Below are 17,971 nucleotides of genomic sequence, written 5' to 3' on the forward strand. Positions count from 1 at the left end.
CTATCCTTCGGGAGTAATACGTATTCGAACAATAAGAGAATCATAGAGATTAAACCCCCCAAATCCAAGGGTTAAATGGTCATTTGACCTTGTTTTTGGTGTCGATTGACAATTGGGGGGGTGGAAACTGTTACATGCTGGTTCATCACACAAGCTGAAGAACTAAAAAAAAAACAGAGATACAGACGTACATTTATGAAATCTAATCTGTAAGCCTTGCGAGAAAGCAGTGATACTACTATCAAGGATAAATGATCTACGACTCTACAGTCCTCCACTCGAATAGGATCAACTACCAATCTTACATTGTAAAGTTGAATCATGGAGCAAGGGGCTAAGACTGCACATTGTTAGTTTCAGCTATGAAAATCTAAACCAATTGCATATAGATGTATAAGCCAACTGATCGTTTATCAGACATATGGCGTACCAATTTCTCTACCTCTATTCACCATACTATCATTTGGCAACTTAAACAACTAGCAATGCGGTCCTATGTATACACTGAGATTCAAAAGAAAAAGATTTCCACCAAAGACTTTTCCAATACACAAGGGGGTTTACCTGGATAGGCAATCAACCCAGTTACAACTCCATCGCTATGATCAAAAGATTGAACTAGCTTCCAAAAATGAACAGTTCACAGTTCAGAAAACAGTGACTGTGTCCATTACCGGCTATGACCCATAAGATGCTGCTGAGGATGAAAGCTTGCGAGATCCAGGAGTGCTATCATATGTTCCCACTGGCTTGTTTGATAAGCGACGTTTGTAACGTTTTAAGACGGAGGCCAGGTTTTCTTTCCCTTTGGGGAAGGCAACATCCCCTGCTGCAGTGCCAGACCGACCCTTTCGACAAGAAATTGCGATCTCAACATCCTTGATTACTTCTAGAAGCATTGCTGAAGATGTAACCTTTCCCCTGCTTGCTGGTCTGGATGCTGGAGGTAACATACCATTTGAAACAGGTGGACTTGATCTCATCTGATATGTGGCTGGTATTTGAAGGCAAAAGCATGGAGACATTGGAGACCGAGGTTTGAAGAAAGCCACATCAACAACACCCTGACAAGGTAAAGTTAGGCATGGTTAAAAAATTTATTACACGCAATCATCTGAAAGACTCAAAGGATGTACATGAGCCTCCTGTGTCCACACCCCAACACATTGCACAAAGGCAATATGGACACTTGTCACCAATAACAAAAAGGAAGGGAGAGCATCCAGTTTACAAGCCAAGCAGAATACCTCAGATAGTAGGTATACACAGACAAAACTTATTTTCTGATCTGTCTGAAATAAGTAATAAGGTACCTTAATCAGGTTAGCTAAATATAACCTTATTTGGGGTCAATAGGATAACTCATATTTCTGTGATTCTGTACATGGAGCCTAAAGTTCCAAGTTTATAGAAACCTTTATGTGACATTAGCTTAACTTTTTAAGATAATACCATCACCTAACTGATTTGGGATTTGCTAACATTGAGATGGAAAAATTGAAAAGATAAAACCCAGGTTTGGAGTCCCTAATTAATCACGTTTTATTTTTATATAACCCCAAATTTTAGGATGTGTTCCACATTGATCCTGATGACACAGGTAAATTCCCTTTCCATCTGTATCTTTTATCTGCTCACATACTGGCCCATCGGCACCCTTCACTAGTCACGACCAACACCTTCCAGGCTTCCAGCTTTCTTCCCCAGCCCCCTATTATAGCCATAACCTACCCAACCCACCACTACTATCCTACAATGTTAAACCCAACCTCAAAATCAAGTAGAAATCTAGAATAACCAAAGGACAATCAGGAGAATAATATCACATGTACAAAATACCCAAAAATCAGGCAAAAATCCAGAAAATATATCAGATAATTCATTTGTTATTTAAACAGCGTGCATTCGTACATTTGACTATCAATGTTCAAATCGTAAAATTTTATTGAAAAATCATATTGGTTCAATCAATTTTATCTAATTGCCTACTTGCTAATATTACCACATTATCAAACTCCATGTTCTTCCATCCCTTGCAATTAAAACCAACCTTGGCCCCTATTCAACCCTAAATACAACCAAAGGAAACCAACACCACCCATTTTGGAGCTCAGGGGTAACCTTCCCCCATCCAACCAAACACCAAATTCAAAATCATAATTCCATTATTTCCACATATGGAGAGAGAGACGATGAAATTGAAAGCCAACGGAGTCTGTAACTCAACCTTCTCACCGCCCTCGCCCGGGAGGCTGCGGTCAAGATAAAGAAAAGTACGCACGTTCAAACAATAGGTAAGTGATTAGAAGAGGTAACAGGAGATGGAATTTATCAGATAAAAGGTAACACCGCCAGCCCAGCAGGCCAGCAGTAAGGGGGAGAGGGAGGAAGCAAATGCATGACAAAGAGGAGGAGAGAGCTCTGCAGCAGCCAAAAGTGACAACAGGATGAGTAGCAGGCTTGCCAAATTTAGAGCAGAGAAAGACAAGGCATAATTGCATTACTGGAGGGAGCAAGCAATGAAGTGAGATGAGGAGGTAAAGAGGAAGGAAAAGAAGATAAGACAACTAATACATACGTCAAATTGGGAAAGGACGTTCTATGTGGAAATTTGACTTGTTTGAAAGTTTATCCAAGGGTTATTTTCAGTTGGGGATCAGAATTGAAATAAACTAAAACTAGGGAGTATTAATAGATAGAACACTAAGGACGAGTATGGGAAGACAACCCAAACTTGGGATGTCTTATCATTTTATCCTATTCAGATTGCATTCCCTTGATTTTACACTGCTGAGTTCCTATTAGTGATAATAAGGCTGTACAGGTGGGAAAAAAAAAATGCGTCCTACTGTTTCTGCTGCAGCATATAATTTTTGAGAACCTACAGACTTCTTACATAAGTCCCGATTGTGGCAAAAGATACTATGTTGATTAGTCTTCTTGTTTATTACTTGTATATGAATGACATGACTAGAGAGGAATAATATTATGCTATTTGACCAAGTGAGTAGATATGTTTAGATGAGCTTTGTTTACTATTATACTATTTGTGAGACATGTTTATAGCTCTCTTAAGGCTCATGTACATAAGTCTCAAAAAAAATTCCTTTCTCAAACATTAATCAAGATTAGAGTGCAGCTAATCTGTTTCCTTAGACTAAAAATACTGTCAGTCTCCTCTCTCTAACTCCCTCCATCAATGAAAATATATCTATATCCAACAACTAACTAGGTTCCATTCTATTAATGCATATAACTTTTGCAAATCTGGCACCCAAATCCTCCAAGCTAAGCAAGATCTCAAATCATGATACCAAAATCATGATCAGACAAATAACAAAAATGGAAATAAAACCAATTGTGTCTTCAATCATGATTAACAAGTTACAATAATAAATAGCAATTTCGAGCACAATGAGATATTAGGATAATAATCTAAGTATTGAGGTTAAATTAGACGAGTTACCTGAAGACGGTTTAGAACATAAGTGTATTTGCCCCAAAGTTCAGGCCGGCTTTCCATTAGTGAAAGTTCTAGGATACGACGGATGCACCAGACACCAAAGCTTACAACAAGATCTGCTTTCCAAACACAGCCCTCTCCACACTGTGGGACTGAAGAAATCATATTTGCAAAAATGTCATCACCCCTGATTGTAGCACCAGACTTCCTCTCAGAATACGAATACTGAGGATCACCTGTGTGAGGTGATTGTTTAAAATCTTGAGACTCAACTTCATATACAAACCTTTCCCTCATAGCCACCCGATCAATGAGATCTTCGTCTACACCATCATTAGACCTAAATAACCACTCAGATCCTTCCAGTTTTAGAAGCTTCAAAATGCAATGCCTCAAAGATTGCAGCAATTTGCTCTCCATCTCTGCAGCTGAAGGAGGCTCTGGAATCATCATGGAAGGCTCATTATCAGCTGCCTGAGTTCCAAGATCAGTGAGCTTATTAGCCACACCAAACTGTTCAAAAGGCTGTTTAGACCAAAGAGAATTTGCATCAGCCCCTGAATTTAATCTCAATGACACAGAATCTCGATATGCCATAGTCGGAGAAAGCTCATCAAATGCCAGGGGGGGCACAGACCTCAATCTTGTACTTGAAAGTGAGGATGGTTCATAGGAAGTCCGACCAAATGATGATCCAAAACCCACAGAGGAGTTAGGATTGTCAAATCTTGTACTTCTATCTGATGCATAAAAGTTCCGGAGAGGAACAGAAAGTCCAGAAATGTCCGGCAAACTGTGATATTTCTTGGTGCTGTTACTTTCAGAAGGTGCTGCAGAAGAAGGATCATAGCGAAGGTTGTCAGATTGCAAGGCACTATTTCTTTGTACAGCAAGATTCTGAATCCTAGATGACTGAACAGAGTTAAATCCATTTGTTGTATTTTGCCCTAGAGCAAAAGCAAGAGGCTCTCTATAATTGTTGGGGACCAAAGATGGGGATTTCTGAAGTGTCGCATAAGGACCAACCGCATAATCAGATCTTTCCTTGGCCAATCGATTAATATAAGAGGCATATTGATAACCATGTACAGTTGCAGGCTGATGATCCGAAACATCAGAAGATGGAGGGGCGTGCAAACTCTGATAACGTCTTTCCCCAGCATCAAGCATATTACGACTAGAACTCTGCCCATAGCTGTCCAAATACTGCATCTGTTTGGACCATAATGCAGCAGATACTTTATTTGTTTGTGCCCTATATGCTGAATCTATATTGTGTTGAAGCTTCAATTGATTTTGAGCATCATATAAATTCATGTTTATTGGATTATCTGATACTCTGCCTCCCAAAGATTGAAACTGCATTCCATACTCTTTCCCAGCAGAATCAGAACTTGATAGCGACAAGTGAGGCTTAGAGTTTAAGCCAAACACTCTATCTAATTTCTTGGATTTTGCCTCTTGTGTGATTTGGCCATGGAAATCATAAAGCTGTCCCCAAAATTCATCAAGGGCTGCGGCCAATTGACGTCTTGCAGCACGGCCCAACCCTGACAATCTTGAAAGACTGCCAGCACTAGGCCCGCCATCATCATGTTTTCCACTAAGACTTCTAAATGATCCTGGTCCATCTGCTGAGGCTGGTGGACCAACTCCAGGAATATCTTTAGATGATTCCTCAGACTCCCAGGTATCCCCTTCATCATCCTTTTCAGGTGCTGTGTCACCCTCAATGCTCAAGATTTTCCCACCTGGATTAGCTCGTTCATTTTTCATAGGACTAGATGCCATAAGTGAATCATCAGAAGGCTTAGTTACAACACTGGAGATTGGCACAGATTCAACAGAGGCGGCTGATTGCACTGGTTCAGAATGGCATTTCGATGAGACGACAGGAATATGTTCTCCTAAATTTTCTTCAACAGAAGTTGCATGAGGCTCTTGAACAGTATCCATAATTGTTTCGGGCAGATTAATGTCGTAATTAGGACTTGGCATGTCTGGATGACTACAGAAGGAATTCTCCTGCAACGGCAAAGATTCTGGCTTATTAACACGTTCCTCGTCAAGAAACCTAGTTTCAATGACATCATTTTCCTCCCTCTCTATATATGATTCAGGTAAAACTTGCTGACTGTCCCAATTCCAAGGCGAAGATTCCGATCGAGAAGTTGCGGATTTTAAAGGAATGGCTGCCAGCCAAAGCACAAAACTAAGCGAGATGCAAGCAGAGACAAGGAGAAAAACATAAGCCATAGATGTCGCATTAATCCCCATACTCCAACGCAAGTTACCAACCCAATCACTCTCACCAAATATCATCTCCACAACAAAAATAAGCTCTAAACCAAGCATTCCTATGAATGAAAGAAGGACAACAAACTCTAGAATAGGTGAAAGCTTGTTCAGACCCATAATAGGTCTAGATGAGGCAATTCGGAAAAGAGGTATCATAGAAGGTGGGAGCAGAAGAGCCACCATGACCTGAGTGCACATTAGCATATGGTACATTCCTTCAGCTCCTGACTGCCACAAACAAAACAGTACAGGCACAACAGCAAAAATTCTGATTGTTGCGCGATGAAGCCACTCAGGAAGATCCATGTTGAAGAAGTTGTGCAACATCGTTTCCCCACCTTCTCCACAAAACTCCCAGCTTGATGCCATGATTTGGTTGGCCAAAAACAAAAGCAAAAATGAGGCAAAGGGTATTAGAGGGTTCCTGTATGCCTGCATTAATTAATATAAGGACTTCAGTAAGCACGGATTAGTGTCATAGAGAGATTAAAAAAAAAAAAAAACAAGAGACAAAGAAACCTGATCTAGAAGAGACATTGCGTCTGGATAGCTAAGCAAACCAAGGCCATTGCTGTAGAAGACATTAGCAGCTGAATTCATTAGCACATAGTTCACCAAGAATATGCCACTAGAAACAGTGAGGCTAATGATAATATTATCCTGAGATCTCGAACCCTTCTGCACATAGACTGGCCCTTGATATCGCTGCAACAGAATACAGTCAGAAAACAAAAAACAACGGACAGTCTCCAAGGCTAAAGATAAACAATACAACATCAGCATAATGTAAGGTACATACAATGACAATTAGAAATAAATTTCAACCAGGCATGCAATGGCATCATGAGCAAAAAGCAGAAGCAGTTAGTTGAAACACTCAATTTCTAATTACCTTCCTCAATATAACAAAGATGGCTTCATTACTTAATTGTCCAATATTCTAAAGATTACACAAACCAATGATAAAGATTACGTTTAGACACCAATTTCCTACTTATAATTTGATACAGAATATATTGCCTATTTGCCTTCCAGAAGCTTACATTAGTGAAATAAATTGATAAAGGTTAAATAGTAACTTAGCCTGGCATAGGTAGTGAGATGAAAGGTAAGTATCTGGTCTAATTAGTATACAAAAACCCTAATTCTATCACTTGTCATACAGTCTAATCATGGCAGTAGAGGACCATGTATTTAGAAAAAGTTCAACTATGTGTTTCAATTCCGGGTTTTTTTTTTTTTCAATCACGACATTTTCCATTTAGGAAGTTGCCAAATGATAGCAACATCACTCTGTTTGGCTAATGGTTCCCTCTACCTCTCTCCTCGCCAAATGGGTCCATGAGTGTCCATTCCATCTTCTAATCACAACATTTTCCATTTAGGAAGTTGCCAAATGATTGCAACTTTACTCTATTGGCTAATGGTTCCCTCTACCTCTCAGTCCATCACTTCATCTTTCTATTTCTCTCTCTCTCTCTCTCTCTCTCTCTCTCTCTCTCTCTCTCTCTCTCTCTTCCCCTATCAACTTAGGAAATACTCTTACTTCGTATAATACAATATATTTCTAAATAATCCAGCTTAGGAAATACTTTTACTTATATAATACAATATATATCTAAAAAGTTACGAGTAATTTTATTATTGTACAATTAACAATAATAACCTGGATCTTGCTAACAAATGCCCTCGGGACGTTAGATAAACCTTCAAAATAGTTCCTAAAATGGTATTAATTTGGGAATGCATGCCAAAATCATACGTCGATAAGTGTAATTAATGTTTATTTCAAGTTAGTATTTCTACTTTTAGTTATCTTATCTAACACCCTTAGGGAGTTAGGGAGTTCGTTAGCTGTTGCCTAAAAAAATTACTTGTACCCTTTTAAGTTCATAAGATACAATGTTGTCATTAATGATTTTGGTAAAAATATAAAATAGATTAATCATTTCCAAGATAGAATTTAAATTATTTTTTATATGGATTAATTGTGAATTGTGTAGATAGCTGAAAAAGTAGTCGCATATTTTTAGGAGTAAAAACAGTATAGTATTTATTGTAAAATATTTTGCCGAGTCAATTGGCTTAAATAAAAATAAAAATAAAAAATAAAATAAAAAAAACTCCTAGTAGCCATCTATATAGTGTGTTTTAAGATGCTTTCCTGTGAATTATATAGATACATAAAAAGGTAGTTGCATATTTTTTTTAAGAGTAATAGGTAGTATAGTATTAATTGTAAACTATTTTTCCTAGTCAGTTGACTAAAAAAATCTTTGAAATATTAATAAGAAGTGAATTGGGAGGTAAAAAAGATTCTACTTTAGTATAGATTTATTGGTGAGTGCAAATCAGTAGGCCATTGATAACAAGGTAATTTCAAACCCTACTTTCAAAATACGGATTTTTTTTTTTTACATTCATTTTCCATTTGGTGGCATCATAAAGTCACAGACACGTGAAGAAAATGCATACAAGAAATACTAAATGACAGAAAAGTCATAAAGTATTATATTGAATAGATGAACACCACATTACCTGTACGATGGAAGAATGGAGATAAAAATTGTGCGGCATGACACTTGCTCCAAGTAAACTCATTAAAGAAAAGGCGCTCTCACCGCTCAACTTAGATAGCAAACTATTCGAAGAAGCTGGTAACTCGGGAAGACTGAGTAGCATGCCAAGCACATAGCCAGCAAATGTTATTCCTGCCAAGCATACTACCAAGAACTTAACCTTGGAGCTTTCCTGAAATAAAGAAAGATTGGCAATAGAAATACTGTCAAAATTTTGAGCTCCACCCAGAAGGATGTGAAAGTAGAATAGCTCACCAACAGGGTGGAAAAGAGTGGATATATCACAACATTCAGCGCAGTCAATAGGATGCAAGTGAATAAATCCAAGCCAAAAATCATGTTGAGTCCATGCGCAATTCCAATAATCTGGAAGGGAGAAGACAAGAACAAGTAGTAAACAATGCAGATCACGAAGAAGGGTCATGACGGCATAATCATATTTCACGACATGAAGTGAAGCTAACTTACCATAGTAAGATCCAAAGTAATGGCAGACAGCTCTGCTTGGATTCCCAGAAAAAAACATGTGAGCTTGTCATACTCTTCACTGCAAATCTTCAGCATCATGGAAAAAAAGGTAAAAAAATCACAATCAATGGCACGTACGCAAGAGTGAATTTGAAACTAGCAGTCAAATTAATGCAAGATTATGTTACTTTTTTCCCCATTTCTTTTATCCTTTATTTTCGAAAGATTCTGAAACTAAAGCCCTAAAATTGAAAAAAAAAAAAAATAAATCCAAACTTAACATATCCCCTTTAATCCATTCGACAGATAATTAAATTAAAATAAAAATAATAAAAAAGTTAACAAATTACAAATAAATAAGCAGATGTTGCGAGAAAAACTTGCAAAACAAACAAACACCAAAATTGAAATCTTTTAGCAGTCAACAAAGGGAAGACCAAAAAGTGCCAAAAAAAGAGAACCACCCAACATTGAAGCAAAAGACTACATATCAAATTATCAGCAAAAATAAGTATAATTCCGGTTCGCCACAAACAACAACCGGCAAGGATAAGAATGCAGAACATAATTAAAGTGGCCAAAAATTATACCTGAGCAAGATTTTTTCCACTGATCACAGTAATATGAGCACATAAATAGTGACACAAAAGTCCCATTAAGTTAAAGGCAAATGCAAACCACACAAGATCAACCCCGAAACGAGCACCAGTATCGATACAGGACGCCCATTTCCCAGGATCGATATACCCAATTGAGATAAGAAGAACCGGAGCCAGGACCGGAAAAAGCCCGTTTGAAACGCCCCCTACCGCCATACGCTGTACATGTGAACTTCCCGCCTCCATTTTCGATTTTTCACAGACTAAAACACTGAAATTTGAACAAATTATTTTAAGAAAAATTAACTAAACACTGCAACTATCATTTCCAGAAAAACTTAAAACAACAACAAAAAGATCTGCTGTAACTCAATAAACTCACATTTGCAGAAGTCAACACAATTACCGATCATTTCCTTGGGACTTCCAACTGAATCTTGTAAAAAATAAAATCTCAAATTAATTCAATCATTTCCAGCATAAAATATCATAATAATCAAATAATATACAATACATAAATTTATACAAAAAAAAAATATGAAAAAAAAGAAAAATCAAATTTGGGGATTCCCAAAATCACAAATTTACCATAAAAACAAAAAGTTATATCAGCATAAATGTTATCATACCTTGATTAAACTGATGAAGCTCCAATTCCCAAAAAGATTCAAACCAAAAATCCAAATGAAATATATATCGATCTAAAATTCTGAAAACCAATGTAAAAAACCAAAAACCAACGTTTAAACTATCAAATCGTTGATTAAAAAAAATCAACTCTACTTAATACTCTCACTCGAATCAGAATCAAATCGAGAACGAACTCGTGCGCGAACAAAATGACATGAATAAGACCGGCACACAAATTATCCTCCCTTAATTCAATCTCCAAAAACCAAACTATATCAGAGTATCAAAATAAAATTGATTTTCTCAGTGATAAATTAATTAATTAGGGTTTTTGATTAAAAAACTCAATCTGCTTCAGTTGAAGAGATGAAGTTGAGAAAGAGGAGAGAGAAAGAAGAAAAATGGAAGGTGTAAAAATGGTGGGAGTTTCAGAGATTAAGGAAGAAGAAGAGGAGAGAGAAAGAGTGAAGGTTCCTTCAATGGAAGCGGGAAGAGAGAGAAAGAAAAGAGAGAAAATGAATTGAGGAGAGAGAAAATGTTAATAGGAGGGAAAGAAATAATTATAATTATAAAAACTATATAATAAAATAATTATTATCATATAATATAATGTTTTTATGCTAATAATAATAATGTTATTATAATAATGTTGATATCAAATGAAGATAATAGAGAGAGAAAGTTAGAAAGAGAAAGTGATAGAGTCATGAGGAAGTCCAGGTAGAGTGAAAAAATCTTCTACTAGTTCTTGCATTGGTTCAAGGGTTGACTCGATACTTTCGCTTTCTTTCTTTTTTTTATCAACTCTTTTTTATTTTTTTAATATTATTGATGTTAATTATTTTTTATTACCTCGATTTTGGTGATTAAATGAGGTTGAGATCTTAATATTAGGGGTTAATTTAGAGATAAGATTGTTTTTATAAAGTTTATATGAGGACATTTTTATGCATGAAATGTGTGAATGTTGGGGTTGTGTAATGGTGAAGTGATGTTTGAATGTTGGTTGATTAGGTTTTGTGAATGATTTTATGGTTTGAGAGTTTTGTTTATGTGGTTAAAGAAGACGAAATTGAAGTTAGAAAGAATCTTTTAAAAGAGGGAAGCTGGTTGAGGGTTTTGCATATGAACGTATGAAACTTTATCGGATGGAGCACACTATGCTAAAACGACTAATATCAACATCAAAGTAATATGAAGTATTAAATTTGAGATTTTTAACAACCTCAAAGTAATAACTAAGCGTGCAATACATGCAAGTTTGTATCAACCTTTAGTCAGATGTCTAAATATGTGGAATGTGGAAATTCTTTCAATACAAGGTTGAAAATATTTCATTGCTTACTTAAGCATAATCAAACATGTGATCAATATGTTTGCACCTAGTAACATTGCGAGTATATATGTTGGCGAATAGCGACAAAGGATCAACAACTGTTAAGCGACAATAAAGGCAATGTCGACGATAAAAATTAATGAAGTTAGCGCAAACTAGGTACATGTTGATTTTTCAATTAGAAGTTAATGAATATGTGGAAACTATAATCTAATGTACATGATACTTTTTTCAGTTTTTAACTTCAGCATAATTTAGATATGTTCTTTGCATGCAAAGGGTTAACACATGTAGTTGCCAGTTGCCACATAAATTGAAAAGGAAATCTTTTAGATTCATTATTATTCCGCCAATAAATATACATTATTTTAATTCATTGGTTGATTATTATAGATTTGATTGGTTATGAAACATAAATAGATTTTATAATTTATTTGGGAAAAGGAAGAAAATAAGATGTGGAGGGCACAAATAATTACATCATTTGTTTACAAAATTGAGCGATAGAGTTTGCGATTAATTATGTAATATGAAGTTTTGTTTGATAAAATAAAGAGAAAACTAAGAGAAAGTGAAGGGGCATCTTTTTATATAAAATTTTCTAGTGAAATAGGGTTGTGCATGAAAGATTTTAACATGCGTAAAATGTTTAAGGTTTATTGAGTATCATCGATATATATATATCTTAGCATTCATCGTCTGACCCAACCCCAAACTAGAGACCGCCTGAACCGAGTAGAGGTGTGATCTCCCTGCTGTGATTTCCACAATGCAAATTGCCGATGAGATAGCGAATAAGCGGATTATGTAAAAGTAGTAATCTTTGTGAAATATATATCTGTCAATTTCTTCATGAGTTTAGGGGCAGCAACCTCACCAGGATTACGCAAAATATTATATCTCAAACCATATTATTATTATTATTATTATTATTATTATTATTATTATTATTATAGCAATGTAGAAAATTATGTTTTATAAGACCCCAAATGTTTCAATTTATAGCTAATTGTAAGCTATATACATATTGCTAGCTTGTTTACACTGGCTTAATACAGTACAATTAAGTCACGCATAAAACCCGGGGGGAGGGGGTAAGGTAGAGAGATCATCAACTTTGAATAGTTTAAGATATGTTTGTATGGAATTCTTGATGCAATTATTACTTACTATACAACAAATAAATTAGTAAATATATATATAACGTGGGGGGGAAGGGGTAAGGTAGAGAGATCATCAACTTTAAATTTAAATCTCTTGTAATTTATTGGGAATTATTTTTGTTTTACAATTTGAAATATAAGTATTATCTTCTTCATTGGAAATTCAAGAAGTAAATGTATAATAATATATCTATTTATGAAGGTAAGCAATTAAAATTACTAATATGGATGACATGATTATATTAATTTAATTACAACATATTGAAACTACTTTGCTTTTTTAACCATATCTAGAAGTTCTTAGTAGAGTATATTGTAGTTTAACTGTCATTATCGTTAATGTCTTCACTGCAGTACTTTGTTGATGTATAATCTCAATTTGGTAACTAAAATATAGAGAGGGAGTAAGAGAAAGAGGGGGTATTCAATTAAAGACTTGAAGAATCACACAAACAAAAACTCTTCTCTTTTTGCTTAATCGTTTAAGCTGACCCTTTTTCTTTAGTTTAATTCAGTTTTTTTTTTGCTTTGTTTTGCTTTTTATTTAGTTTTTCTTTGTTCTCTCCATTTGTGAGAGTGAGCCCCAATTCTTAAGGTTTTTCCCATTATTATGAGATTTCGATTCTCAACTATGGATGAGAATGTTATTTTTAGGGTTTCGATAATAATTAAAAAGGTGATTTGGATTCATATGGATTAAGGGCTTGTCATCAACTCTACGATCAAAACATTAGCACGAACTACGAATGTCTCTACTTGAAATGATGCAAAGACATAAACAATAATTGCCCGCATCAAGCTTGAAGCGATGGAATGTGAGTTATGTCACTTATGTAATATAGTTATGATTTTTATTGTAAAAGTTATGTTATTAATTTATCGAAATTTGTGGTTTACAAATCTTTATTATTATTATTATTATTATTATTATTATTATTATTATTATTATTATTATATCTCAAAAACATACAAAATTATACAACCTATAGAAAATTAGTGGGAAGCTGAAATACAATTTGGGACCCACTCCTCTAGCTATAGAAAAGCCGATCCTAGTAAAGATATGAGCTGCAGCACGCACCCCAATGTCCTGAGTCTTCAAGAACCTCTGGATCCGCTTCAGCAATGCAACAACCTCCTTTTCTAACTCCCCAAGAGTAGAGAAAGAGAAAGGAAGGAAGCCATATCCAATCGCTCAAAATTGGTGGGAAGCCGAGATATTATTATTATTATTATTATTATTATTATTATTATTATTATTATTATTATTATTATTATTATTATTATTATAATAATAATAAAATATTAAAAAACCTACAAAGTCAATGAAGTTACAAGAAATTGATGGGAAGCCGAGATATAATCTGGGCCCCCACCCTTCTAGCTATAACAAATCCGATCCTACTGAAAATGTAAGCAGCTGCACGAGCACCAATATCCCGAGTCTTAGTAAACGTCTGTACCCGCTTCAACAACGCAATAACACCTTTCTCTAATTATTATTATTATTATTAATGATACTATTTATTCCCGTTAAAAAAGAGGGAGGGGGGAGGGGGGAGGGAAGCAATTTTGCTCATGTCAAGATCGACTTCGATTTGGCGTGGAAAAGTAGATCGGACCAATTAAGGAGAATTAATGCAATTTTTTATCGACAAATTTTAATTTTTATTTTTAACTTAAATTAAAACCTAGACTCTAATTTTCTCATAAATAATAAAATTATTCCGGCAAGTACATACAAATATTGTCAAATAGCATAAACATAAAGTTGCAGGCCCTAGGATAGTCTTTTTTAATCTCTCTTTGATTTTTTTCACTATATGCACAAGTCACAAATCATACATAAATCGTAAGAAAACATTTTATAAGATGGTGTGGCTTATCAATGGATTTATCAATTCTCTCACAACTAACATATGTTACATCAACCTCTAGCCAAAACTTATAATAGATGTGCTATATAATACAATTTTATGGGCTAGGAATTTGCGATTCTGTTTTAAATAAATTAAGTAAAATTAAAGTAATATTTGTGTTGTCTTTTGGTGATATGTTATATCTTTTGCTTTTGTTTCGCCTATAGTGAGCATCCTTCAATTTAGAAGGCCAAAAATTATGTTTATAGCAGTGGTTTTATACTTAATATTTTAAATACTTATTTATAACGAAAATTCTATGCGCCACTTGAAAAGACCATGGATTAAATTTGCATCTTTTTTTTTTTTAAAATATGTCTATAATTATTGATGATTTTTTTCTCCTTCTAAACTTTATTTATTTATTAGTATTATTCCTTTTTCTCGTCATTCTAGATACTATTCACAACACCATATATAACCATTAGATTTTCTTTTTATACGTCGATCTACTAGATTAAGCTTGCACTATATATGAATGGTTTTAATATGTAATTTTGTGAATATTTTTTTTTAAAGAATTTTTTATATGATCGTAAATGGATGTGGGCACCATTATGATCGCCTCTTTCATGATCTTATCTATTTCTTGCAATCTCTTCATCTCTATGAGTTTTTATGTATAAATTTCTTTAAAAGAAAGATAATTTTTTTAGACTGTAATTTTTAATTAATTCTACTATCGCATTGTTTGATTTCAGATAAATGACCATATATTGTTCCCATCATTTGATACTTGAATATTAAAAATATAAAATGAATTTTATATCCAAAATTATTGGAAATAATAATTTTAAATTTTAAGTTATTTAACAAAAATTATAAAATATGTTGTCAAGTTCTTGTGAACTCTTGAATTCATTTTATAATAAAATAAATTGTAAATTTTTTTTTGAAACAAATCAATTCTTTAATCAAAACCATACGACATCTACAAATGAAATCTTGATCAAAATACATAAAATTGAATCAATTATTGATTTTTAAAATATTTTTTCTCATTTGGTAGATATTCAGATAAAATCCTTAGCAAAAAAAAAATAATTTTCATTATTAATTGAGAACAATGTTTATCAAATTATAATCCACATGCTATTTTTAAGAGAAAAAAAAAAAAACAATTAACATTAATGAGAACAAATATGTAAATAAACATTTTAGACATAATAGTCTCAGCACTATTCATATTGTGTGGTCATACTTTTAAAAGGAGTAAATACATAAATAAACATTTTTAGGGGCATATTAGTCTCAACACTATTCATAAGAGTTTACTCATATTTTAAAAAGGTAGGAAAATAAAATTATAACAATTTAATGTTTTCAAATTATAGTTAATGTTTAATACCTTTTATATATTTAATAAAAATCTTTTAACATCTTTTAATTAAAATTATTTAAGGTAACAAATCATTCAATATCTTCATTTATAGACATTATGGTAAATAAACATTGAATTCATTGACAATTTAAATATCTTCAATATCTTTTAATAAAAGATCATATATGGTAAAACAAATCATTTTTTTTAATAATATAAGGTAACAAATCATTCAACACCTTCTTTCATAAACAATTTTAATAGACTAAAAGAAATTGATATTAAAATGTTTATTAGGTAAGAAATCAATAATAATACGTTTATTTGGGTAAAATCAATAATGATACTATATAACAAAAATGATAATAATGGCACGAAATATATTATTATTATTATTATTATTATTATTATTATTATTATTATTATTATTATTATTATTATTCCATTTGCTTTCTTTTGTTATTTTTGCATTTTCTATTTAGAAACTTCAAAATATTTGATTAGGAAACGACTTACTGACAGGATAAAGTCGTATCTCCTAATCAAAAGACTTACCTAAATCCTCTTACTAAAGCAGATAGGGAAGTAAGGTCGAATCCACAGGGAAACAAGTCTTTCTATTCCTAATTAATTAATATAATATAAACTATTAAGTAACCAAATTATTTTTAGGGGAATTAAAATAAGGGAACTAATTAAATTAACGCGATTAAGAATTATAAAAATAACAATAAATCAAAGCCTAGGGTATAGGTTCACCAATAAATAATATTCCAGGGTAAAACACAACAATCAATTATCAATGCATCAATTAATCGGATCATAAAGGACTTTCGCTACGTATTACAATCACAAAATTAATTTACCGGCATTAAATCTCATATCTCGAATCTTAACTTACACCATTTATAAATTAACCTGCCTATTGAAACTAAGCCTAAATATCACTTCTCATCTCTTGAATTTCGAATCAATATTGCATAACCCGTACAATTAAATCAGGCCTAATCTAATTGCATAGCATTAAATTAATCAATAGAAAATCAGCCAAAGCATTGACAATCCGCAATAATAAATTACCCCTTCAATTCATATTATTTATGGATCCCCACAATCCTAGAAATAAAACTACTCACACATATTTAAATCTAAGTTAAGCAAGGCAAATAAACAAGACAAAATTAATCAAAGCAAATAAATTACTGAAAAATAAAAGGGGAAGAAATCGTTACCAAGGTACATGGAAATAATGAATTGCATAAACCAAGAGTGTAGAGAGAGAACAAGAGTAATGATCCAAAACTTAAAACTAAAATCTGAGAAATTAACTAATGAAAAGACGTAATCGTATTTAACTAAACAAAACGTATTTATACTTAAGCTCCAAAAATCCTAATTAAAAACCAACTAAAAACGTCAAACACCCTCCAAAAACACGTACTCAGTCGGGCGGGATCTCGCCCGACCTGGCCTGCCTTTTTGCTGAGAGGGTCTTCACGACCGGGCGCGCCTTCAGGCATGGACGTACTGCTTCTCTTCCTTCTGCCTCACCCGGCCGGGCGGGCCTTAGGGCGAAGCACTACCACGTCGGGCGAAGGCTCTTGGGCAATGGAGCATCTTCGATTTGGGCTATATTCTCTTGGCCCAAATCTAGGTTTCCTCCTTGAGTTTTATAGCTCGATTCATTGCCTCAAACTCTTCTTCGTCGAGCCCTTAATTACCGGTTTGAAAACTCCTACCGATCTTGGGCTACAGAAGATGGTCATATGAACGCGCTCCTACTCCAATGCTCGTAGTGGCTCCAATAAGTCCGGGAAAATGCTTCAATTCTACAATTTCCTATAAAACAAAACCAAATCTATGAAAACACTAGAAAACGCATATTAGTAATAAAAGTGACTCCGAAGGGCCAAAAATACTCCTAATTATTACCAAGAGAAGGGGGTTAATCATTATATAAAATGAGCATATCAAACTCCCCCAAGCCAAACCTTTTCTTTTTCCAAAGCAAAGAGCTCATCAATGAACAAATAAAACATACTTCACCCCAAAAATCAATTAAAACCAAGTATAACCAATTCAAGGCAAATCCAACAAATATGCATCAAAGTTAACCAATCAAATCCATCCAACTACTCATCCTCCTTAACAATTGTCAAATAGAGCAAACTACAAGTGTATATGGAATTCAAGAC

At 33.9% G+C, this 17,971-nt stretch overlaps 1 protein-coding gene across 2 annotated transcripts; it reads right to left on the minus strand.

Moving 5' to 3' along the window:
- Positions 1-283: 283 nt before the first annotated feature.
- Positions 284-10,603, minus strand: LOC145639080 (ethylene-insensitive protein 2.1-like). 2 transcript variants are annotated; one of them, XM_081690217.1, is made up of 9 exons: positions 10,037-10,603; positions 9,790-9,837; positions 9,399-9,678; positions 8,809-8,895; positions 8,596-8,706; positions 8,300-8,512; positions 6,281-6,466; positions 3,467-6,193; positions 284-1,064 (listed from the first exon to the last, which is right to left on the minus strand). In XM_081690217.1, the coding sequence occupies exons 3-9, from the start codon at positions 9,651-9,653 to the stop codon at positions 678-680; spliced, it is 3,966 nt and encodes a 1,321-aa protein (XP_081546343.1). In that variant the 5' UTR covers positions 9,654-9,678; positions 9,790-9,837; positions 10,037-10,603; the 3' UTR covers positions 284-677. The 2 variants fall into 2 exon arrangements, with proteins under 2 accessions (XP_081546343.1, XP_081546342.1); XM_081690216.1 differs by having other exon boundaries at positions 9,790-9,843.
- Between the last annotated feature and the right edge of the window lie 7,368 nt (positions 10,604-17,971).

This window comes from Chenopodium album, chromosome 7 (genome assembly GCF_948465745.1).
Source record: "Chenopodium album chromosome 7, dcCheAlbu1.1, whole genome shotgun sequence".
Lineage (NCBI taxonomy): Eukaryota > Viridiplantae > Streptophyta > Magnoliopsida > Caryophyllales > Amaranthaceae > Chenopodium > Chenopodium album.

Bases quoted from the DNA above. Each gene is read 5' to 3' on its own strand.
- LOC145639080 (XM_081690217.1), bottom strand. From the start codon at position 9,653: ATGGAGGCGGGAAGTTCACATGTACAGCGTATGGCGGTAGGGGGCGTT. The intron at 8,896-9,398 runs GTATAATTTTTG...ATGATGCTGAAG, and splicing joins GTGGAAAAAATCTTGCTCAG to ATTTGCAGTGAAGAGTATGA. The intron at 8,513-8,595 runs GTGAGCTATTCT...TCTTTATTTCAG, and splicing joins CACTCTTTTCCACCCTGTTG to GAAAGCTCCAAGGTTAAGTT.